The sequence below is a fragment of the Oreochromis niloticus genome, linkage group LG20 (assembly GCF_001858045.2).
Source record: "Oreochromis niloticus isolate F11D_XX linkage group LG20, O_niloticus_UMD_NMBU, whole genome shotgun sequence".
Classification (NCBI taxonomy): domain Eukaryota; kingdom Metazoa; phylum Chordata; class Actinopteri; order Cichliformes; family Cichlidae; genus Oreochromis; species Oreochromis niloticus.
In genome coordinates, this window is record NC_031984.2 from 5,138,165 (window position 1) to 5,163,661 (window position 25,497).

General features: G+C 42.7%; 1 protein-coding gene across 3 annotated transcripts; it reads left to right on the forward strand.

The window, feature by feature from the left end:
• Positions 1-888: 888 nt before the first annotated feature.
• Positions 889-24,468, forward strand: abcd1 (ATP-binding cassette, sub-family D (ALD), member 1). 3 transcript variants are annotated; one of them, XM_003457625.5, is made up of 17 exons: positions 889-1,534; positions 3,588-3,872; positions 5,537-5,655; positions 5,756-5,913; positions 6,047-6,234; positions 7,562-7,736; positions 7,868-8,058; positions 8,199-8,379; positions 8,477-8,619; positions 8,843-9,023; positions 9,198-9,292; positions 12,924-13,069; positions 13,208-13,353; positions 14,165-14,249; positions 15,982-16,107; positions 17,173-17,260; positions 22,079-24,468. In XM_003457625.5, the coding sequence occupies exons 2-17, from the start codon at positions 3,744-3,746 to the stop codon at positions 22,199-22,201; spliced, it is 2,274 nt and encodes a 757-aa protein (XP_003457673.1). In that variant the 5' UTR covers positions 889-1,534; positions 3,588-3,743; the 3' UTR covers positions 22,202-24,468. The 3 variants fall into 3 exon arrangements, with proteins under 3 accessions (XP_003457673.1, XP_019205383.1, XP_019205384.1); XM_019349838.2 differs by having other exon boundaries at positions 894-957; XM_019349839.2 differs by lacking the exons at positions 889-1,534; positions 3,588-3,872 and adding an exon at positions 4,538-4,602.
• The last annotated feature ends 1,029 nt before the right edge of the window (positions 24,469-25,497 follow it).

Consider the following 25,497-nt stretch of genomic DNA (forward strand, 5'->3'; position numbering starts at 1 on the left):
ACTGTATACAAAGGATGGAAGACACTTCCATAACAAACATGTTTTTAGGTATTGCTGAATTGTGGATGTGGCGGTTGCTGTTTTTGTTATATTTGAATATAATTTTGCATGTGCATTGTTTTATTATGATTCAGTGTATGACTGCTACTTTTGAGCAGGTCCCCTGCTCTAAAGAGATTTTGATCTAAATGTAAGATCCTGGTGAAACTGGGTATGAATTCATGTTCTTTCTATCAAGTAGAAGTTGTTTGATAGAACGTTTGGGTTGAATATCCCCAGTATGAATTTAGGCTTTCTGACTCAAATTGGATTAAAAAAAAAAAGAAAAGAAGAAAAAGAGTTGTTTTTTCGGGGGGGGGGGACATGAATTTGCTTTAAGGTTATTCTAGATTTAGGGGTTTCTATGTCTTGTAAATGTATAAATTATTTTGTTTTTTCCCCCTCATTTTTATTCCATTGTAAAGTAACCAGATACCATTCTTTTGAGCAGGTTTATTTAAAAAAAAAGAAATGCAATTTTCCTCCATAAATTTGCAATTCTTTCTCAGACATTTGGCATTATTTTTCTTATAAATTTCCAATTATTGCTTATTGTCTTTTTATTGTACATTTGCCATCTTTTACTTTATAAATTTCCCATATTTTTGTCCAGAAAATGTGGTAATATTTTTTATGCCATTTATGCAAGGTGTTTTTATTGTAAATTTAGAAGTTAATTTTGTAAATTTCAAATACTTTTATTGAAAATGTATCACTTTAATGTCCAACCATCAGAAGTTTTATTTCATGTATTTATTTTTTTTAAATATAACACCCATTCCCCACCCCTGCCCAGCTACTTATATTCTGTTCGGATAAAAGCAGAAGGAGAAGAGGGAGGTCACGTCCTCATTATCGGAACGCGGCCCGCCCTTCAGGGCACGTTGTGTCGGTATCCGGACGCGGCCCGCTGCTCAGGTAAACAGATGCTGAACTTTCCGCTCCCTCCGCCGGTGTGACCGTCCTCACACCGGTTCAGTGTAGCAGAAAAAGTTGTTGGAGGGGTGACGGCGGATCGTGCGCGCGTCTGTCCCGGGCGGCTGTGAAGCAGGAGGAGCGATTTAAACCGGAACTTCGAGCGCTTTTCATGTCCACATCAGAGAAACAACAAAGTTCCTGTTAGCAGTTAGCTTCAGTTAGCAACCGTGGGTCCGCTGCCGGGTCACCCAGCCCGGTGTAAAGTTCGAGTCCGGGTCGAGAGCTGCTCGGCGGGAGGGCAGGACACTGTGCGAACGGCAGTAGTGTTATAAACGAGTTTGCACGACAGCGTGCCGTTAGCCGTTTGCTACAGTCGGTGTTCACAGGAGACTTAGAAGCTAGCGGGACCGGAGCTAACACACCGGAGCTGGACTCTGTGCACCGACACACCGACTGTGGATGTTCAACAGGTCACCGACTGCTGCTGCTGAACCCGGGCGAGTGCTTACCAGAGTCCCCGGAAAACCGACAGGACACCTGCGGGACGTTAAAGTGGAGTCGGTCCTCCTAGTCGTTAGTAAGTGAGAGAGAGCGAGCGAGAGAGCAAGGATTTAATTATTAATGTATATAATCTATACGTTTATTAACGTTATATAACAGTGTACAGTATATCACACAACGTTTACTGACCTCCTATAACAACATTATTGTCAGATTATTACATATATCTCAGACCTAAATTCCTTCAGTCTGTTCACAACACACTTATAATACGCATAAAGTTACACTAATGAAATCAGGTTACATGGGGGGTGGTCCACCTCATTTAGTTCATGGGTCACATACAGCTCAGTGTGGGCCAATGAAAGCATTGCGTAATAACCTTTGGGTTATTCCGTGTCAAACCAGTAAAAGCTGAAAATACCTCCACGTGATCCGCCAGAATCAGCTGATTTCTTTAATATAATAACTTTAGCTTTTCTAATGAAGTAATAGAAAATTATACCTTCATATTATGGCTGTTCTCAGAGTTAGAGACCCCCAAGCAAGAACACATTTGAGCCCTTATAACTTAATAAAATTCCAGGACTGAAAACACATCTAAGCTCTGTTTAAACTGCACATGAATCAGCTTTAGATCCACTGCAGGTGTGACAGTCTACAGCCAACATTTCATTTTCTTTAGATTTATTTTTCTATAATTAATTTTAAGCTTTAATATCACGAGATACGACATAGATTCAGCTGTGAAAATGCACCAATTTAATGTGTATAACATGTTTTATCTGTGTGCTTATAAGTCCTTGGAGAAAACTGTGAAAAGTACTTTGAGTTACCTTTCAAGGGTCGAGGCTCAGAGCACCACGTGGGACAGGTGGCTGGACAAACAGGTTATAGCATATGAAAGGTCTTTCCATGTTTTGATAGCAGGGTCGTCTTCTGGCTGTCATTCCTTCTGTGTCAGAATAATTGCATGTTTTTTAACAGAGCGTATGTGTTTTGTAGCTGTGGATGTTTAACGTGGTATAAAAGCTCAACAATGCTGGAAAAAAAACAAGGCAACTTAAAAAGTCCCATATTTTGAGCCACACCTGTATACCTAGAGGGCCTCTAATCTGGAAAGTTTCCATCATGTGCAGGTAAAATTACACTTAACTTCACTGGATGTGTTAAAGTTATTGTATGAAAAGTAGCTGCTTCTGAGGGGGTCACGTAGCAGGCAGTCAGTGTGCTTTTAAAATAAGATAACCTCTATATGTAAAAATAAAATCTCGTTTTTCTGTAAAGAGCGACATTTAATGAGCCGCCCGATACAGAAGACATAACAAACCGCCTGCGTTATCTCAAGAAAGTAAGAGCAGTTTAAACAGCTTGTCTCAAGCTTTCCACTGACATTACATGTGTTTCACAGATTTAAGTGGCTCTTTAAAAGCTCAGGTGGAGTTATTTAGGTCTAAGTAACAATTTTATTTGATGTTTTTATAGAACAGCAGTTTACTTTATTGAAAAGATGAAATTATTGAAGACTTTTCTGCAATTTTCTCACTTTGCAGAGTCATCCAGGGTGTCGGATCAGACCCTCTGGCAGGCTGGGCTGCAGGCTTGACACCCCTGCATTACACACTGACACACATGGTGTAGATGATGTAGAAAGGGGCACATTAATGTAGGGGTCCTGGAGGAAATTGTGAGAGTCAGGCCCTTAATTTCCTGAATTCTGCTGAATGGGTCATGCACCAGATTGCACTGCTAATGTCTTTATTTATGGGTGAAATCAAAGAGCTCTCCTAGTTAAGACTGGTTGGTCTGACTGCACCAGAGCAGTGGTTTAGTCTCCAACAAAGCAAGAAATGTTGATCAGTTATCACAATAAAAAGCAAACGCACATGTCTTTGCTTTTTTTTAATATAATAAAATTTGATAGATGACCACTTTTGTCGCTACATGATTGTGAACACAGAGCTGTCCTATCATTCATTCACAGCCACATGTTTTTTGTGTTTTTTTGGAGGGCTTTGTTGGGCCCCGTCCAGCTGTTTGCTTACTCTGCAGTGTTATGGAGTGCATGAACTGTCTAACGGTTACAGCTGGACTGAGGTGTAATCTAAAACCTGATCCTGTCTGTGCAGGTGGTGGCGCACGCTCTGAGGTCAGCATGATGTTTCCTTGACAAAACCCGCATCAGTTCACAGCGGACCCGTCTGAGATCAAGTTCGGTTTGGACTCCGGTGACACACACTTCGATTTCTGAGCCCAGATTGGTCGCTCGTCGGCTGCCTGTCAGCATGCAGCTGACCTGTGAGAAGCTGCCTGCTCAGCTGAGGCGGAGCTCCAGACTCAGGAAATTGACGGCCATCCTGCTCACAGCGTACGCCGTCAAAAAGCTGTCCCCGTACGTGTGGAGGAGGCTGCAGGTACGCACACACCTGTACACACAGAGGCCATTATTGTTGAATGAAACATTAAAACTAGGTTTGAAAAAAAACAACCCAATTTAGTCACCTGGAATAAAAAACCAATTATACTTTAATCATGAGAAATTGTTGCGTAGCTAAACTTGGGATTTACAGTCAAAGTAAAGGCCCCAGCTTCAGCACAGTTAGGGTTGCAGATTCTCTTTGATGTTTATCGCAGCACTAAAACATTTATGACGCAATAAATCAAGGAGTCACTAACAACAGTTTTCTTCCCCTCTGGCAACTTTTCTCTCACACAAGCTCTTAATCAGGCTCAGTCACTCACATTGGAGCTGTTGTGTTGCTGAGTGAGGCACGGCTCCTCCCTTCTCTGCTTTCCAAAGGTCTAACCTGTCACTGTGGTTAGCTTTGGACCCGTAGCAATGCACTGACATAGATATCTGCTAATTACTGCTAAGTAGTAACAGATCAATAAAACTGACAGTCACAAACATCTTGGATGGTCTGTACCTCACAGCAGGACATTATTATTTCATGAAAAATGCTTTGAGAGGCACAAAGACTACAAACATGGTGGAGAGGTCCAGTTCAATGAGTGAGCCTGGCAGACAACGATCAGCTGCAGGTGCATGGCAATCAAAGTGGCCACACCCCTAACATTAAGCCTCACCAGATGGACACTGATAGATACTGCTATACAAATTTCACCCACTGAACAGTTCTTAAGGTGGGGCACATTTTACATTACAGTGGCTTTGTGCTGTAACGTTGTACATTTTAACATAGGAGACGATGGGGATTGACTCCCTTTTGGAGTTTGCCTCAGGTGTTTGTTAGAGGAAAGGCAGTTTCTGGGTATCTCAGTGCCGGCTTCATGTTTCAGCCCCAGAGGTTTTTAGTCCCACTCTGCCCTCCACCTGGACTTACAGGTGTTTCTTCAGTTTGTGGATGGACTTATAGCTGTGAAATTTGTTCATACTGGTTTAATCAATGCCTTTTTCACTCATAGTGACAGCAGCTAATTAGTAAAGTTAAGTACATACAATTTTTTCTTTTATTGTATATTTTCGGTAGATAGGAAAAATTCTTATTCTCAGGGATTGCCTTTCCTGACGCAACCTCAGAAGGATTTTTATCTCCTCCTGATCTTGAACCTCTCACACATTAGGCAGATGTGTAAACCACCACACTGTGGAGCCGCTGGAGATACTGTGCCATTCTTGATAGTGAAATGTATTTTAATTGCAATAACTGTGGTCGGTGTCGTGACAGCCCTAACAAAAGATTCCTTTAGTTTAAGTCTTTGTTTAGCAAACACAATACAGGGAAGCATTAGTTCATGTGTTTGCTGAGGCTGGGATGTCTACGTGAAGGTGAGTCAGCCTCCTTTTCTGTTTGTTTTGGAGTATCTGTTCTGAACTTCGTAAATCCACAGACAAATCCTCCCCAGGATTATCAAAAGAACATTCACAAAAACACTTAAACTAATAAAAACTAAACTAAAAAATAAGATGAAAAAATACTAAAAAAAAATAAATAAACTGAAAGCAGTAAACATATTCTGGAAGCTGACTCAGAATAAACTGACCTGAAAACAGAACTGCACAAACCTGTTCACACCTGTACAACCAGCGCAGGTGACTGTGGGTTTGTCTTTGCAGAGGAGAGCAGCAGGTAAACAGCTGGGCGTATCTGATCCATCAGTGGGTGCAGTGATCTCTGCTGATGATGGCGGAGAGCAGAACAAGAATAAGAAGAAGCAGAAGAAGAGTGACAGCAGGTGTGTTTTTAAAACGGCAGAGCGTTTGCTCGCCTGTCTGGCTGCTCCGGGCCTGCAGGGTCGAGCTCAGGATGAACTTCTCGTGTGTTTCTGTCCTCAGGTCTCCGTCGGTCAACAGGGACTTTTTCCTCAGACTTTCTCGGCTGCTGAAGCTCTTGTTTCCACGGTTACTTTGTCCAGAGATCGCCCTGCTCGCCTTACACTCTCTCACCCTGATGTCCCGGACCTTCCTGTCGATCTACGTCGCGTCTCTGGATGGTGTGTCTCCTTGTTTGTCTATAAAGTCATTAGTTATCGATCGCTATTATTGATCATATTTTTAAGATAAATGGTGATGTAGTTAGTTTAGCATCATCACTAATCAGCAGTATTGATCTGCTGTGTGTGTCAGGTGTGATAGTGCGGTGTATTGTTCAGAAGGATCCTCAGGCCTTCGTGCTTCAGCTCTCCAAGTGGCTCCTCGTTGCAGTTCCTGCAACTTTCATAAACAGCGCCATCAGATTCCTGGAGGGTCAGCTGAGCCTCAGCTTCAGGACCCGATTGGTTAACCATTCCTACCAGCTTTATTTCACCAATCAGGTAACACAAACACACACAAATAAACAGCTACCACAGGTGTGTTATCAGGACTAATGTCTGATTTTTACACTTCACTGGTTCAAGCACAGATGGACGGGGACAGTCTCGAGAGACCTCGAGCCTAAAAACTAGCACTGAGTGACTGATCACCTCCATCAGGCTGTCACGCAGCATTACATTAAGTCAGACACAAAATCACTGAAGCACAAGTCCATCATAAATCCATCACTGAAACCACAAATAGAAGTTTACAAACAAAAAACGTAGACAGATCCAGAGCTCAGTTAAGATGAAGTGAAGTGGAGACATGGAATCATGAACTCCGCATCCTCTGAGCTAAAAATGGACATCCAGCTTGATATCAGTTAGAGTGCATGGATAAGTTGGTGGTCTGTAAAAGCACCATCAATGCTGAGTGATATGTGAAGATTATCAGGCACCATGTGCTACCATCCAGACCTTTTTTTTTATTTTTTCATGCAAGACAATACCAATAAGTATGTACGAGTGTGTACCTTTGAGAACTGGGAGAAAACTGAGCTGTTGAGCAGCTGAAAACATGTAGCATTAAGCAGGATCGGGGAAACATTTGGCTTTGGAACAACAGCAACAGCAGCTGGACTCCTCGGTTCCCAAACACTTAATGAGTGTTGTTAAAAGCAGACGCAGTGAGAAACCTTCCCCTGTTGCTAACATCAAAGAAAATAAATAAATAAATTAAAGTATTTCTCCTGTTTCAGTATCTGGGATTTTGTCTTTGTGCTACTTTTAATTAAATGTGACTTAGATTATCTGCAAATCTTCACATTTTCTTTGGAACTAGTTCGTGAACTGAACAGCTGTCAGGCACATTTTTCACACCTTTCTGCTGCCAAGTTCATGAACAAGACAGTCCGCAGAGCCCAGCAGGCCACGATTTCCTTACTTGGACAGCAGGGAGAAGCTCTATTTATGTTACCCTTAAGGAAGGTTAGCAGGGACAGCTGCAGTGCTGCCTCACCGAACAGTTGGTGGCTCAACTTGGTACTGAAGCAAATCTCCAGAATATTTTCTGACAGTGAATGACATTTATCTTCTGCCTTATCCGTTATCAATCAGTTACAAGCTAATCTTTGACCCATTATTATAACCCATTATTATAGTTGCATGTGTCCTACTTGAGGGTGATCTTTGTGTCCTTTCTGTTATCTTTTGTTATCTCATCCACTGTGTTTTATCAGTCCCCATCCTGACGGAGTGTTCTGAAGTTTTTATGCTCTGATCATTAGTCTGATGCTTATTTTTGACCTATTTATACTCTGATTGCTGAACATGTTGATCTCTGCAGACTTACTACAGAGTCAGCAACATGGACGGGCGTCTGTCCAATCCCGATCAGTCTCTCACTGAGGACATCGTCATGTTTTCGGCCTCCATCGCTCACCTCTACTCCAACCTGACCAAACCCATCCTGGACGTGATCGTCACCTGCTACACGCTGCTGCGCACCGCCCGCTCCAAAGGTTGCTTATGTTAGCGCCAAGTGATTTCACGCATGATGTGAACACATTGGTGTGTTGCTTGTAATTAATCCTTATTTTTGACTGAGGCTGAGGTTGTTCTAACAGCATGTCTGCGTTACACGTTTCTGCAGGAGCAAACACAACGTGGCCGTCGGTCATCGCCGGCCTGGTCGTAGCACTCACGGCTAAAGTCCTGCGCTCCTGTTCGCCTCGATTCGGGAAGCTTGTGGCCGAGGAGGCGAAGAGGAAAGGAGACTTGCGTTACATGCACTCACGAATCATCACCAACTCAGAGGAGATTGCCTTCTATGGAGGACACAAGGTAAAAAGAAACACTGATGTTTTAAGAAGTGATCAGTTTTGATGACAGGTAGGGGTTTTTCACCATCGCTGTTAAATTTTGTGGATGGAGAGCGCCATGTCTGTGATGGTCATGCGAGTTTGGGTGTGTTTGATTTGTAGGTGGAGCTGGCCCAGCTGCGGAGGAGCTACACGTCTCTGTCCTCTCAGATCCATCAGATCCTGCTGAAGCGCCTCTGGTACATCATGCTGGAACAGTTCCTCATGAAGTACGTGTGGAGTGCCTCTGGCCTGGTGATGGTCGCCGTGCCCATCATCACCGCCACCGGATACTCTGAACATGGTAAACGCACTCCTGTTATCGGTGTACAGTATTACAGCGAGTCTGGTGCACGTAACGAGAGTTCAGCTGCTTCACCTTTGACCTGTGATGTGCTCAGACTCGGAGGAGGTGAAGCAGGCTGCCATGGTGATGAAGGAGGAGGAGCTTGTGAGTGAACGGACGCAGGCCTTCACCACGGCCAGGAACCTCCTGAACGCTGCAGCCGACGCCGTGGAGAGAATCATGAGCTCCTACAAGGAGGTGTGCACGCCGTGCTTCCTCCTCTTTTTCACCTCCTCTGATTCTCTGGCTGATGGTTAACAGAGGAGTAATTGAAGAAGGCAGCTGTTGGAGGGAGACTATCACCTCCTTTCTTCTGCTCGTCTTCCTCCAGTCTTTATCTTGTGTTTCCTCACTCCTTCCTTTCTCCTTTATGCCATGTTGATGTTTAAATGATGCACACTGACGACTGGCTGCTGTGCAGGTGACGGAGCTGGCAGGTTACACTGCCCGAGTCTCTGAGATGTTGGATGTGTTTGAAGATGTGAACCAGGGGATCTACCGCCGCTCCGCAGACAGAGAGAAGGAGGAGTTAACAGCTGAAGGAGGAGGAGGAGGAGCAGTTCAACACGGGCAGAGAGTCTGTGGTCCGCTACAGATCAGAGGTGAGTCTTGTATCATGTAACACCTCTGCAGCACTTTACTCCCAAACTCTCAGCTGGGTTATCTTTGGTCCTGTGTCGTTTGTCGCTTCAGTCACTAAAGAGCAAAACCCCGCCCACATTCAAACTCCAAACAGGAAGTTGAGACAGCTGTTTTGTCTGTTGTGGTGTGTGCAGGTCAGGTGATCAGTGTGGAAAAGGGTATTCGCTGTGAGAACCTGCCAATCATCACGCCTACCGGAGATGTAGTAGTGTCCTGTCTGAATATCCAGGTAACACACATGCACACACACATATGCACGCACACACACACACACACACACACACATATGCACACACACACACACACACATGCACACACACATATGCACGCAGACATGCGTGCACACGCACACACCAAAGGCCTGTACTATGAACCAGCTTTGAGCTTATCCAGGTGACTTCAGGGTTATCCCTGATATTTTGGTACTATGAAGGTGGTTCACTTCTTAGTGGGGTACATCGCCATGGTAACCTATCCTGCAAAATTGTGTTATCCTGTTTTGTTGTTCAACCTCTTGTGTGCAAACAATTTTACAATAATGTTGTTGTTCTGTAAGCATAACCAAACAAATTGAGACACTTGTTTGTACTTGTGGCCTTTATATCAACTGCAGGTAGACTAAGCCAAAGCTAAAATATATTAATACAGTAGCTCGCATCTAGATCAGGAAACCCTGGTTTAACTTAGCGAGTTAATTACTTTGTTTGACCGCTTATCCAGTGTTAGCATGAGTGAGTCCAGATAATGCAAAGATATCCAGGGTATGTTGAACTTTCTTTGTAGCAGAGGAAGCTGCTGTGGGCTTTTCCTTTTATTTATTTTGATATTTTTAATGTCTGTTACGATCCGAACCATGAATCCTCAGTGTGGTCAGTGTCTCCTCAGTGTGCAGTGTACTTTTGTGGCCACATGGTGGCACCGCTGCAGTCCAGTCCTTATTTGGATTAAGCACAAAACCATCACAGATTTAATGGAAGTCAACTACATGCTCGCTTTACAGAGACACAAATATATTTGTACTGCATATAATAATAATAATAATAATAATAATAATAATAATAATGATAATAGTAATGATAATAATTTGTTGGCCCCTTTCAAAGCCCTTAAAAACAATGTCACCTTACAACACAAAAGTAACAACAAGAACAGTAATAAAAATGATTTAAAATCCTGGAATAATATGATTGTGAATGATATGAAACTAGATGGTTGAAGCTGATATGCTGATGAAAACAGATCGGTTCTGAGCTGTGATTTGTCAGAGAGTCTGTCTAACGAAGGTGAAGTGTTGATAGGTTTCAAAGATGAGGTGCGGCACAGCTAAAGTCCTCCGGCACCCCTGGTGTTAAGTCTGAAGTGAGGAGCAGTCAGGAGAAGCTGAGCGTAGGGCACGAGAAGGGGTGTAATGATGGAGGTCTGACAGATATGGGAGTGACAGCAGAATCCTGCAGTGAATATGCTTCTTCCTAGCTCCTCTCTTACAGATGGGACAAGAAGAAGCAGTTAAATACCAGTTTTCTCAGTTTAGTCAAAACATAATTGAGCAAAAATGAAAAAGAATAAACGACGAACACGGCATTCATCTAATTCTGTGTAAACATATTTGTACTTGTAACTTTCAGTCTGGCTGATCCGCCGATGCTTTCTTGATGAAGTGTTTTTCCTCTGAAGCATCCCCTGCAGCCGCTGTGAACTGTGGGTAATTTCCCTCAGGCAAAGTCTGCAGCAATTACAGAAAAACGTGAATAAAGGGCTCAAAATTTCTACCAACGAGCCCTCCTGCAGCCTGTTTGACAGTGGGCGTCAGACACCGAACCCTCGCTGCCTTTGCGGGAGCAAGCCTCAAAGACTGTGAGCCTGTGGACATTGGGATTGGGCTCATTCTTTCCATATGCGCCTGGGGTCAAAGGTCATCGCTCATTAGCATGTGCCGAAACAGTGAGAGAGTGTGTTACTTTGTGTGTTTGTGCGTGCTCGCCGCATAGAATGAGGTTCCTGTGTTCAGTACAAGAGGATGAGAGAAGAAGAAGCAGCAGAGATGGAAACATAGAGGGGAAGAAGAGGAACATTGATGGAAACAGAAACTCCTCTCTGTTGTCTGGTTCTTAACCTTTGACCTCTCTGCTCTCACAGCCTGTGCTTTGATTGGTCTCTTCTTTCAGTGTGTTGTTGTGAGGGGGGACATCTGAGATTCAGTCACATGTTTACAGGCACCACGGGGGCCTGCTCAGAGAACGAATTCAGCATCAGCATGCTTAGGATAGATTTGAGCTTTTTTTGGCTTAGCTAAACCCAACGAACACAACCACACTAAGCTAAGGACAGACGTAGCATAAAACAACAACGAGCTAAACAAATGTACGGGATTTAAAAATATAATCTAGGCTGAAAGAAAGACAGCTGCTGTAGCCAGAGCCAAGAATTAAAGCTGGTAAAAGATCCAGACTGTATGGTTAATAATGCAGTATGTATTTGCCCCAGGTGGGTCCTTGGGTATTTTTACTGAACTCAAATAAACTTTACATGTTTGTAGATTTGTATTTTATATTAACAATCTAAACCACCACAATAATACTTAACCAAAGCTTAAACATGTACGCAGTGGAGCAGATGCAGAACAAAAGCACGACATCGAATTGCAAAGTGAAAGTTTATCAGAACTGTGCTTCAGTGCAATGCTTGAATAAAGATAATTACATGTTTTGAAGTGTCAGGAGGCTACTGCACACCCTTGCTTTAGACGCACCCTGCAGGTTTGCAGAAGGAGGGTGGGGGGTGGGTGGTGGTGGTTCTCGTACAAGCTTACAAGAATCTGCCAAATTTGAAGATAATAGCAAACCAAGCTCGCATACGTCTCATATTAGGCAAAAGCTTGTTGTACAGGTGGTTTGTACACCTGGTGTTTGTACTCACAAAGGCTTTGATTGCCGTTACAGTAATGGCCATAATTGTTGTCAACAAAGGATTATCTTCACAGTGCCGACTCTTTGTTGTCTGCTGCCTGCGTTTCACCAAGAGAGAAGAGAAGCTACAGCTTCACTGTTAATTATACACACGAGGACACGTTATCAGCCTTTATGTGGGGAACAGATCGAGATCACACGGGATACATTTTGTAATACTTTTTATTTTAATACGTGGGGGTTGGGCACTATGATAAAAGACAGTCTGTGGAAAAAACAGGTTTCTTTGCAGGTATCTGTGGGACTTTCAGCCGTAGCTCAGCGCTACAAAAATAAGGAGTCTGTGCTGTTGAGTAGTTGTGCTGTAGGAGGTAATTAGGTAGGTAGTTAATCAGCAAATAAAAAAATTATGACTTTTAAAACACTGCCCCATCGTTAAGACAAGGTCGATCCGACTGTATATGAATCTGTTGCTGTTGCTAACAGGCTTATTAGCCGTAGCCTCATACTTTCAGCTGCAGCCTGGTGGTGTTAAACAGTGTGGAGAAGAAATAAAGAACAAATAATAACTGAATAAAAGCCAGTGCGAAGGATTATTTACAAGTTTAGTGCCAACAAGTGCAAGATTTTACTGCTTTAATTAGTATCTGGAGTACACAGCTACAAAAAACAATGAGAACTTGTATTTTTCATTCATGCTCAACAGCCTGTAGATGCTCTCTGCAGACATTCATCTGTTGAGCTGTTTTCTCAGAGCAGGTCAAGTCCAAACCATGTTTTCATGGCTGTGCGGGCCTGGCTTGCCTCAGTAAACCCCTTTCATATTTAAAACCTGGGTGTAATCTCACATCTTTAACTCCTAAATCATGCTTTGCAGTACAGGCTTCTGTGCACATATGTTCTGTAAAGACTTGAAAAGACAGACCTGTGGATTTGTCTCTCTGTGTGTCTCAGGTGGACGATGGGATGAACGTGCTGATCACCGGTCCAAACGGCTGTGGGAAGAGTTCCCTGTTCAGGATCCTCAGTGGGCTGTGGCCCGTTTATGGAGGAGTCCTGTACCGACCGGAGCCACAGCACATGTTCTACATCCCACAGAGGTAATACTACTACTACTAGTACCAAATTCAGTTCAGCACTTTATATTGATATGGGTCCAGTTAGCACCAACAACCATTTCTTGGTGTTTTACAAAGTTAAGTAAAGGCTTGTGGTTTCCTGTTCTGTGTGGTTTACAGGCCTTACATGTCAGAGGGGACCCTCAGAGACCAGGTGATCTATCCGGACTCAGTGGAGGAGATGGTTCAGAGAGGACTCACAGATTCAGACCTGGAGGAGATCCTTCGCACTGTCCACCTGCGCTACATCCTGGACAGAGAGGGAGGTCGGTCTGAGTGTGTGTGTTTAGCTGTGCTCTGCACTTTGTTTGGAGTAAACAGGCAGAAAAACCTCCACAGCAACTCAGACTCAACTACACAAACAAATATAGAAGACGGGAAACTCGTGAGGCAGATTGTGAGGTGATTGAACCAAGACATAATTATGACAAATCATTTCACATCTAATGGTGCCTCGACCTCATTTCACTTTATATGACATTTAATTTTGAGAACCGCTCTATCACAAACATTCAAACCGGTTCGAATGCTCAAATCAAATTCTGCTAAATATTTAATCAGTGCCCCGTCCCCAGCCTGCCGTGAAGGGTGCTCGACTGTTTGACTGACACTTGTAGTCAGTTTGAGAGCTCGCAGCAGCTGCAGGATGATGCCAGGATGTGTCAGGTGGCAGGATTCAGGAAAGACCGGCTCACCTGTCACCAGTATTAAACATAAAAATACAGAGAGCTTTTCACTTCACCTGAATCAAGTTAATGAATGAACATATTTATCATTAGTTGTAAACAAGTGTAGAAAAACTTATAAAATGATGTCTTAGAGAGTTTGATCGCTGTAAACATGTAAATACTGAATTAGTAGTGTTACACTTACACTTGAGCCACATCATGTGTACATCAGCACTACCAGAAGACTGTGAGGGGGAAATTTTACACATTTCCCTCTGGACTCAGATTCATAAAGCGTCAGTCTGCAGGTGCATGGACACACGCAATTGTAAATGTCGTTTAACTGGGATAATCTGTACCTGTTGTAATGCAGCACTGCTGTGGTGACACCTGTGTATGTGCTTCTCAGGTTGGGAGTCGATCAATGACTGGAAAGATGTTCTGTCTGGAGGAGAGAAGCAGCGGATGGGGATGGCTCGGATGTTCTACCACCGGTAAGGTCTCACTCTTTAATGAGTGAAGGATGCTCACAGCATCTGGCTGTCCTCGGGCTGGACTTTGGACAGAGACTCCATGACAGAGCGATGAGGTGCTCAAAGAGGTCTGAACAGAAATCTGAAGGAAGCGTTTTTAAGGGTAAAGGTGGTGGTAAACCTGCCCTCTGCCTCCACAGAGCCAGAAACATGCTGGGCGAGCGTTTTGTTGCAGTAGAGGTTTACTGCTGTGTAGTAGCTGTTATTATAGGTGATATGTAGGTGAGTGTAGGCTTACTTTGTCTATAATGTAAACTGTTGTGTTTCTTGGCTCTGGGTGGGAGGATCTGAGACGTTGCTCGTGTTGGTACTTTGAACTGAGCCCCTGTAGAAACTGTAATGTGTTAACTTTGCATATGAAATCGGATTTGACTCATGATGATTCTGTACGTTTCAACGGGGTCCTGGTGAGATTAAAGTTAACAGCGCTCTCCCTATTCATTTAGATAGCTGCTTTAAAATAACCACCCCAGTAACGCCCACATGTCCTTGGACACGCTCCCTTCGAGCAGACTCTAAACACTGGGCGTGCTCGTGTTGAACTTCAGCGTAGCTCTCACTAACTCGTAGCCCTGCCTCTTTGTAAGCTCTGGCAGGACTCTGGTTGAGGTCCATTTGTCTTCCAGCTTAGCTCTGGCTAACTTGGCACTCTCTCTCAGTTTCACCTGGAAAAGTTTTTTTTGTTTTTAATATATAGTTTTTGGGCTTTTAGCCTTTATTGCAATAGGGTCGCTCATGATTGGCCTTAGTATTAGCATTATGGCCTATTCATTATCAGCTCTACCCGGTGAGTTAAATCGGCACCCCATGACCTGGAAATGTTTTAGGACTGTCACCGCTGCCGTGTTTATTTCACACACACACTGTTAAACCAACACGTTTCCGTTTTCCGTCAGAGTGAAACATCCCTGCAGCTGGTTCAGATGCAGTCAGCGCAGGCGTCAGGCCTGTTTCTGTTTATTCTGTCAGATTATGCTCCGCTATTAAAATAATGGTTTCATCTGCTGCCACCTTTATGATGACTAACATACTGTAAGTGGCCTGTTTATGAGCCGTGAACAGATTTCACACCAGCTCAGACAGCTGACGACAAAAAGATTAAAAAACATGTCAACATGGCAAGAATAGCAAATATTAAAGGACCGTTTAGCCCCAAATCTGTGCAAATTCTGCAGTGAAAGGTCAAGTTTGCATTAAGCAACTATTTCCTTTCTGCCAAATTACACCTTCCAGCTATATCACAGAAAAGCAAGTGTCTGTCTATCCAAGATGAGACAGCGTGACACATGAAACTTACACAAAATTAGTAACCAGGTCATGATTCCTGGGAAGAGACGGTTTCAATAAGTTTTTTAAATGTGTTTTTTGGTGTTTCCATGAGGAAAGTGCCATTTAAACGTCTGCATGTCCTGTTGCTGAGATATAAACTGAAGTTTAAATGGGACTGTACTTTAGTGTACAGGTAAATGTGTGTTTACGTTTGTAGAGAATTCATGTTATTTTCATGCCGACTTATTTTGGTAGCTAGAAAAACTCAGAACATAGAAATAATAGAAGCTGCCATTTCAGATAGAAGCATGTAAATCTCACAGATACTCAGCGTGACTGTGACTCTGTGTGCGCCCATCATAGTCACCCTGTCTTCTCTCTCTCTTTTCCTCTCTTTGTGTGCGTGTGAATGTCTCTCGCCCAGCCCTCGGTACGCCCTGCTGGACGAGTGTACGAGCGCTGTGAGCATCGACGTGGAGGGAAGAATCTTCCAGGCTGCAAAGGATGCTGGGATCGCGCTGCTGTCAATCACTCACAGGCCTTCCCTGTGGTCAGTACACACACACACACACACACACACACACACACACACAGAGTCACCAGAGCAGCTGTTTTAATAGGAAATCATAAATCTGTTAGATGTGTTGATTTTTTGTTTATTTTAGTTTTTACTGCTCAGCCGTAAAAGGGAAATCAGTTAAATTGATATCATAGGTGACCTTGACCTCAAGGTCAGAGGTCAAGTTTTCTGAAAATCTTGAAGGAGGAAGGATTTTGAAATTGATACCACTAGTAATCTGCTAGGAGGCTGAGGGGTGCTGCTGCTAGTACTAAAAGTAAAAAGGTGTCATTGGTCATGTGGGTAGCTTCCAGTATCATGTGAGTCCAAAGACAACAGTTACACTGTGAGTGCTCATGAAAAAAGGGCAACTCTTAAAATGTGGCTGGATGTTTTTTTATTGCAGTCTGTAAAATATCATATCTGTGACCGGTCTTACATTTTGAGAATGTGTTATAACTGAGACGTGACCTATTACACATTTATTTGAATTTTGTGGATTATTTCTCATGTCTTGCATTCAAGACATGTTACATGTGCTGTGACCAACGGTATCTGAAAGAAAAAGACACAAAAGAAACAAGCATGATGGCAAAATGAAAGTGTGGTATTCTAAAAGATCAGATGCCAGCTGAGTCTGTCATCTCTGCTGCTTCTGTGTCATCAGGTTACATTTTGTGGGTTAAATTTGCACGATTTCTAAACAACAATGACATTCAAACACTTTTCAAGGTGATGTTTCCTGACTTGGAACATGTAAATGCTTTCATTTCATATTTATTTGTCTTTAAGTCTTTACAAAGTCTTTAAATGTCATGAATAAAGTTTTACACAGCGTGCAGCAAAACTGAAATCCACAGACTAGTGAAACTCGAGATGCCAAAACTGCAGATAAAAGTACGTGACTCATGTGACTCTTACTCAGTTTGACTCAAAGATCAGCAGTGAACTCGGGTTTTATTTAATTTTCTTTTCAGCCTGCAGGGGGCAGCATAGCTCTGAGCTGCTGCCGGCTGCCACACCCTCCAACTAATCTTCTCCTCCTCTGTCTCACAGGAAGTACCACTCGCACCTGCTGCAGTTCGATGGAGAAGGAGGGTGGAGGTTTGAACCTCTGGATGCCTCCACGCGCCTCTCTCTGCAGGTCTGTGTGTGTTTAATTCGAGCTCTATGATTGGTCCCCAGCAGCAGGTGTTTTATTTGAGTGTGTGCTGCTGTGAGACCGTGTCATGTTAGAAACAAAAAAGGTGTGTGTGGTTTGTTTGGAGGGTCCAGCCCCCAGGTGGCTCTTGTTCAGGTCTGTTTGTAAGATTTATACTTAAACTTAGCTGTAAGACATAAAACCCCCGGCTTAAATGTGCTTATTATTGATCCACAACTGTTAAAACAGCTTAAAGTGAATGCAGCTGTCTCTGATTTTCCTTCAGTAACACAGCACAGATCAGGATTTAACCAGGAATGGCTGTGGAACAAAAGAGAAAAGCATCTCAAAGTGCTGTCATCAGTCTCTTACAAAAATGCCAGAAAAGCTGTGATTACTTTTTTCTAATGCGACGCCGCATTATGCTTTTACTTCAGCACACCTGCATGTGGAAAATAACTTGTCAGATCTTTAATTTATGCTGGATTACCACGCTTGGACTCTAGAGCTACACAAATAACATTGCTGCACATTTAGGCTGGATGACGACACGACTGATCAATATGAAATGCACACATGTGATTTCATAGTGCAGACTTAAAAAACTGTTGGTTTCAGATGTTTAAAACAAAGGACAGCTACACAGGATAAACATGTTTGAGGTTCTGATCCACAACTGGTGCACTACCTGCAGAAACTTCACCTGTGCAATGCTGTGGACACAGTCATTAGCAACACTGATTTTAGCCAATCAGACGCTCTCTCTCACAAGCAGATGAAGCCATTAAACTCCACTGAACTGTTAGTTATTTGTGTTAAACTAAAGTGTTAAAACTCAAAAGTCTCAGAGTATGAGCAGCAGCTCTCATCTTCTGTTAGCTAAAAAGCAGATTTTAGCGGTTGTCGAATGTTACCACACACAGAGTTTTAATATTTAACGTGCGTGTTCAAACTTTGGACTTGTTGGTGTTGCTGTGAGAGTGGGCACGGGAAGGTACGCTGACCCCGAACCACCGAAAAAGCTTTTATACGCAGCAGGATGGGAGGGGACGACAATCGGTGTTCAGCAGAGACAAAACGTATAACACGAAGAGTCTGGAAGATAACAGTGGGTGACGAGATCAAAGGCTAAAACATACACGGGTAAAACAAAGGTGATCAAACGCACCACGGAGTCGCCAACTGCCTTCTGCTTACGGGGATTAAACAGCGAGTCGGTCTCAATATTCTTCATCATTCGGCCGGTGCTGCATCTCCCTCCATGATGAAGGAGACCTTTGAGTCCGAGCCTGAGGCGTACAATGTAAAACATTCAGCAAAAAATTTAACATTAAAATTATTTTGTCATATTCCACGTGTCCTTTGAGAAGCTCTATAGGAGGCGTAGTATCCCAAACTTCACCAGCAGGAAAATCACTTTGCATAGAGTCAAGATTATGTCAAAGTAACTTTATAAATAGCTGTTCATACATATAAAAGTCATCTCGAGTGACCCCTGTAATCCCAGCTCCCCGCTCTGTATGTAAATCGGAGTCGGTTGTGTTTGCAGAGGCCAGAGGACCGCACAGGTTCAGGTTTGGAAACCCACATTTATCTGCAACCACAGAGCTCAAAACACAGAGGCTACACGGTCACTCCATCTTTACTCATAACTGGCCGTTTTATTTTATTAGCCATTTGCAAACTGAATTCTAATAACAGCTCGCTGCTTAATACATACAGAACGACAAGGCTGCTCTGCTCATTGGGTCATGAATTCCTTTAATTAAACTGAATCTCAGAGGTATCTTTGACTTATTTTTACATTGAGATCACTTATTGCAGCTTTATGGGCTCATTGGACTCTAACAGCTTCTCCTAATGTGACAGAAAGTGGAGAAGCATGAAGGACCATGATCAGTGATGCCCCATTGTTAGACAGTTTCCTCTTATATGTGGGATCTAAACGGTTCTCCCTTCATTATGCAGGGTTATCAGAGGTCCTTATCATTTGCAGACTTTAAGCTTTTACATGGTTCAGTTGTTTCTGCACATTTTGTCGATTACTTTGGTTCATTTTGGTAAGTTTTTTACTGCTTTTAAAGACAGAAATGTACAAAAAGCATCTCCAAGTTTGGCAGAAATATCTCTAAAACCTGCCACGTGTCCAACATCATGTGGATGATTTGTTTCTGAAAGACTGCGTCTTGTTATCGGGGTTCAGAGTGCACGGTGCCTTTGCAAACTCCTCGGCAGAGTTTCATTGAAATGCTTCCCTTTCTCTCAGTTTCGTGGTCACATGATGAGATTTGTGAGGTGAAAGGTTGAGTTGATGGCATTCACAATTAAAAGAAAAACTAGGCCTGATGATAGCTTTATGTCAGATATTTATATGGTTCAGATTTTTAGATTATAATTATTTCACACAGGGGAGGGGCTTTGGTGCGATACTTGGGGCTATCACTGGAACACCCACACACAGCTCAATACTGCGCACGAACAGAAACCTAAACTCTTTGCAGGAGTTAAACAAGCTCAGCGTCCTGACTGTGAGCCTTTAGCAGCAGTTCTGTCAGTGCGTTTCTGTTTCGTACCCGCAGGACGACCCCCCCGGCGTCACTTACAGGGCGTTCAGCATCTGTAACTCCGTGAAAGCGATGTTCACATCCTGCTGTGATCATCCCGCTGCGCGGAGGAGAGAGAGCGGAGCTGATCACTGAACCCTCCTGACTCGTAAACACGCTAAAATTACCGCGACCCCTCTGACTGCTGCCTTTGCGCATGCAGCGGTTACTGTGGTAACCATCAGTACCACAACAACACGCCTGCAGCACATGATGTGTGAGCAAGTGAGGTCAAAGCACGGAAGCGGCGAGGAGAGTGAGAGCAGCCAGTCAGCTGGCTCCTCTCTGTCATGTGACGGATCATTAGTGGCTGCAGGGCTGCTGCAGTTTATCGTTAGCCTTCAGATTTGAAGGTAGAGTTTATTAATCCAGAGCATGAAGTGTTTATTAACCTGCTCTGCTTCACCTGAAACAGTGAAAACAGGTTTCAGCAGGAGAAGCTGCTGTGGGAAAAACACACAGATCTTACTCTGTGGGAAGTCTAGCAGACTTCACCTCCTCAGGGGTCGATCCCAACACCTCAGCAGTGATGATGATGCTCAGCCTGCAGCTTCTCAGAGAAAACTATAATAAGGACAATCAGACAAAGATACATATATTTAACACACAAACACAGCGGCAGGATTCAAGCACATCATCGTACACTTAATCTGCGATTAAACACAGTATCTAATTATAGGATTGACTGGTGCACAAACAGGTCTCTTGTTCTTCAGTGCACGTTGGTGACTTTGTTTATTTTACTCTCACTTATGTGAGGAGCTCGGGTGAAGTACTGACTTTAACTCAAGTCATTACCGCTTAGAGCGGCTAAAATATGCAAAAATATTGATATTAAGCATCAGCACATCAGCGGTCATATCACACGAGGAAGCATACAATGATTTAGCGCCGTGCGTCGTGTTTGCTGCCAAATACAAAGGGAAATAAAGGCTCGGCGTATACACATTACACTGATTGAACTGCAGAAATAACAAAAAAGCAATCTGTGTACTCGTCCCCACGGACTGAAGGCGTTCCAGGATAACAGATGGCCTATCGTTACATCCCGGTATTTATGGGAAAATACCTGCTGGATAGTTGTATTATTGATACCAGGTGAAGGATCTGATACAGTCTCCTCTGGTGTGATTCTGGTAATTTCTGTAAGAGTATTACTTTCACTGCACTCACTAAAACACGCCGTGTTGGTGTTCACGCCCGAGATACTCAGCAGCAGTAGCAGAACTGTGTGATTAGAGTCCTTAAGAATGTATCGATCATGTCTGAGCTGACCCTAAGCAGCCTGGTGAGGCCCCAGCCGGGTGTATTGATAAAGGCCCGAGGATGCAAACATTGTTAATGAACTCTTGTGTCAGAAAAGTTCACTGTGAGCAAAGTGGAGGTAAAGATTGCACCACTTACCGTTTCACTCTGTGCATTATGCTATGTTCACATTACAGATGTCAATATAATGTATGTGCCATCATTTACATTTTTATTTCTGCATTTTTTCCTCCTGTTCTGGAGGAGAATGGATCAGCTCGAAGAGAGAAATCCAACCATGAGCTCGAGAAACAAGTATAAACAACAGCGTGAGCTACGTGTGTAGTCTAGATTAAACGCAGAACTATAAATCACACATCAGCTGGCTCCCAGCCACATAGACATGCGAGTGGCAGTACACATTTGCTTCCTCGTGTTTCTTTGTTTTGATAAATTTAGTCTTTAGTGAGTAACTATGACAATCTTGAGCTTCTTCACAAAGCTCCATTGCATCTTAACAGCACTAAAAAGTTGTGGTATGTTAACATGAAGTTGTGATGCATCACGCAGTGTCGAGTGTCAGGCTTCAGTTTGTAGCGTCATATTTTCGTCTTCTATTGACTTGCAGTCAGTTGTTTCTTTGCCTGTAGAGTAAACATTAATGACTATTGTTTAGCTGGGGTATCAATCAGAAACAGGCGGCCACATTAGGGAAGCAAACACGCAATAACCAAAGTTATTATAATTCTATTAGATGCTGTTTGTAGTAATGGTGGATAAAGCTGCTGAATCAGGAAACAGAGCTTTCAGGTACAAGTACAGACACTGGCGGATTTAAGAGTGACAGGAAGCTTAGAAAAAACAAACAAGTGCAACACCTGTAACAACAATATTCACAGAAAATTAAACATAATATATTCATTGTATTTCTATGTGTCTGTGTTTGTGGTTTCTGTGATGTGCTGTGTCTCAGGAGGAGAAGCATCGTTTGGAGAACCAGCTGCTGGGAATTCCTAAGATGCAGCAGAGACTTTCAGAGCTGTGTGTCCTGTTGGGGGAGGCCGAAGGGGAGAAAGAAGAGAAGCTAGCCTCCTGAGATTACACACTGATGGAAGAATGATGATTTTATTTACTGGTTAGCATTGAGAGAAACGCACACACATTTGTATCCCTTCCTTGTAGGGCCCCGCGTTGACTTGATGTATCTCCTGTAATGTGCACTGGACACAAAGTCCCCACAGAGCGTATAAATACCCTTATAATGTACAAATGCCTTTGTAAAGCAGAATTATCCCCTAAGTGTCCTCCAAATGCAGAAATGTCCTCATAATTCACAAATGTCCTCACTGTGAAGATATGTCCTTACAATTCAGAAGTGTCCTCAAAGTAAAAAAAATGTCCTCAGAATTAAAAAGTAGCCTAAAATTACCTCAAAATGTCGACGTCTCACCAGAGTCAGAAATGTCCTCATAATACAGAGATGTAAATGCTCTGAGAAAGCACAAGTGCCCTCATAATGTAGAAATCCCAGTATAGTTCAAAGTGTTCCAAAATGTCCTCATAATTCAGAAATGTCCTTGTATTACAGAAATTCCATCACAGTGCATAAAAACCTTTTGCTATGCAGAAATGTCCTCATATTGCAGTGTGCCTGATGGATGGGCCACACAAAGATGGACAAACATGCGCATACACACACACACACACACATGCTGAGCAGGTAAATCATATGACTGAAGTGAGTTTTAACTGTGAGGGTTTTTTTTAGATTTTATCTCGTGAGAACTGCCGGTTTGCTGTCAGAGCTGCTGTTTCTCGAAGACGCCCACGATCAGTTGGCCTTTTTGTTACGAAGCACTTCCTGTCCTGATTGGTTATCTCGCTTATTTTAAATGGCTCGTTTCAACTGTTATGTAACCTTGTTTACATACATTAGTTGGCTGGAAAAAATCAGCACCTAGAGTGTTTATTCAATTCAGCTTTATTTACAATAAGAAATCGCAACAGCAGTCACATTAGAGCGCTTTGCATTGTGAAGCTATGAGAGGTTGGCTGTCTGCCTGAAGTGGTCCAGGTGAGGGGAGGTTTTTACTGCTGATAGCTCAAGTATACTCGTATAGAAACAGCAGGTTTTTATACAATTTGATAAATGGTTTTGATCACCTGGCAGCCTGTGGTAGGAAAAATATGCATTCCTCGACCAGTTTGCAAGTATGGTAGTTGTGTAGTTCAAAAATCAATCATCAAAAACTTAGTGACTGCTTTGGTCGCTGTCAGATTGCTGCAGTTGCCTGTAGTTTGCATAGAAGATGCCAATTTGTCTGCAAACACTCGCTAAACACCAAGTGGAGGTGAAACGCAAATGAGAGACGGAGACCAGTTTCCCTTCAAAGTAAAAGTTGTGGCTCATTGGTGAAACGAATGTTTCAAAATGTGCAACTTTTACTTTGAAGGTGAGCAGTTTCTGTTAGTGAGTAGTTGGTAGTGTTTGCAGACAGGTTGCCATCGTCCATGCAAACTACATCCGTGTGTCGCAGTCTGCTAGTGACCAAAGAAATCGCAGAGGTTTTTGGTGCAGCACTGTGTACATTTTTGAAACCAATTTCATTTAGATACTACAAGCAACCACTCGCCAACCAGTCTGGGCCAAGTAAGCTGCTTTTGTAAACAGACTTTTAATTTGAAAGGTGAGGATCAGTTTATCAACATATGCCATTGAGCCTTTTTTCCACCAACTGTGTGCTGGTCCTAAAAAACCCACAAAAAACAGAAAAACAAACAGTACCAGTATAGCTCCACAAAATAAGAGTTCCACTGGGGGAACCACTGATGTCAGAGGCTGTGGGCGGGGCTACACTGGATAATGTCTACCTTTTAAACCTGTGAAATTTGTGCTGGTTCTCCAAAGACACGACTGGCACAGTGTTGGTGGGAAAAAGGTTTCCCGTAAACACTGATCTGACAGCAGCCGTCAGCTGACTGAGAACAAAGAGAGGAGCAGCAGATTTGACAGAAAAGGATCAGCTGAGTCATATGACTGCTAAGAGGTCACGTGACAGCTGCATCTATTTATATATATTTTTAATTGTGCCATATTTAAACCTTTCCTGCGTGTACAAATAAAAAGTATATTATATACACAATCAATAATATAAACAGCAGCTTCACTGATCAACAACAGAATAATCTGCTGCTGCAGTTTGAATAATAAAACTTTATTTAGAGAAATGTAATGTACATGTTACAGTGCAATCAGAATGAAGAAGAGGAGGGTGATGAAGACCCAATTATAATGATGCTGTATGATGTCATGATGATGATGTCTGAATGTTTATTAAAAAAATGAATAAAAAGTTACTAATGCGTTTTGTTTCTTGTTGTTTTTTCCTCTGATCACGTGACCAACAAACAGGATAATCAATTATTTCCTCTTAAGTCAGCAAAATATTGATTAATCACTGAATCTGAAGCTCAGCTAACACTGACCTTAACACCACAGCCTGTCCAAATGTTTCTGCAGACTTTTTCACAGTATTACAAACTAAGATTTACTTTTCCAGATGATCAAATTGATTTATACATACATATATACACACACATATATATATATATATATATATGATTACCTTTGCTCCTCTTCTAAGGCGCTGGCTACCTTCTGATTAGCTCGGGCGCAATGAAGTTGCACCTTGAACGCATCACATGGATGAGGACTAGAAAAGGTGCTGAGGGTGTATCCTGTTCGTAGGATGTCATTAGCTTCTGATTACTGAGCGAGTATGTGCATGCCGTCGCTGGAAACGATGCCGGGCTTATTTAAAAGGAACTCATTCAACAGAAATACGCGCTAACATGCCTGTGAGACTCAGCTGCGTTCCGGACCTTTAACCCCTGCCAGCCCGTGGTTTAAAAGCACTCCTACCTCTGCCCAGTTTCACCAGTTTAATCCCCGTTGGCTTTTCACATTAAGAGTTTCGCTAATAAAACACATGTAGTCCACTGTGGTTTAGAAAACTGTACTGGTGGTTTACGGAGACTCTGACTATTTAACCACATGACTATTTAAATAAACGTCACACGGATACAAACTGTAGCATCATATTCGAGAATTTACTGTTAGGGATGCGTCTGTACTATACTAACTACACGTTTACTTGTTAGTACTGTTAATAGAACAAAAGTATCTGGATACATCCTCATCCGCTAAAAACCCCACATTGTAATATTAATAATAAGACTTTACGGGTCAGGTTATTTAAACGTGGATTTAATTGGCCCATCTTAAGTATCAGAGGTAAAAGTCGCCTATTTTATTCATATAACTTTTTTTTTCTCATATTAAACCCATGCATGAAGTATTTCACTTTCAGAGGATCAATAATCTGACTGACA

Coding starts and splice junctions, on each gene's coding strand:
- abcd1 (XM_003457625.5), top strand. CDS start 3,744: ATGCAGCTGACCTGTGAGAAGCTGCCTGCTCAGCTGAGGCGGAGCTCC. Junction 8,620..8,842: donor TCATGAGCTCCTACAAGGAG/GTGTGCACGCCG, acceptor GCTGCTGTGCAG/GTGACGGAGCTGGCAGGTTA. Junction 14,250..15,981: donor GCTCGGATGTTCTACCACCG/GTAAGGTCTCAC, acceptor TCTCTCGCCCAG/CCCTCGGTACGCCCTGCTGG.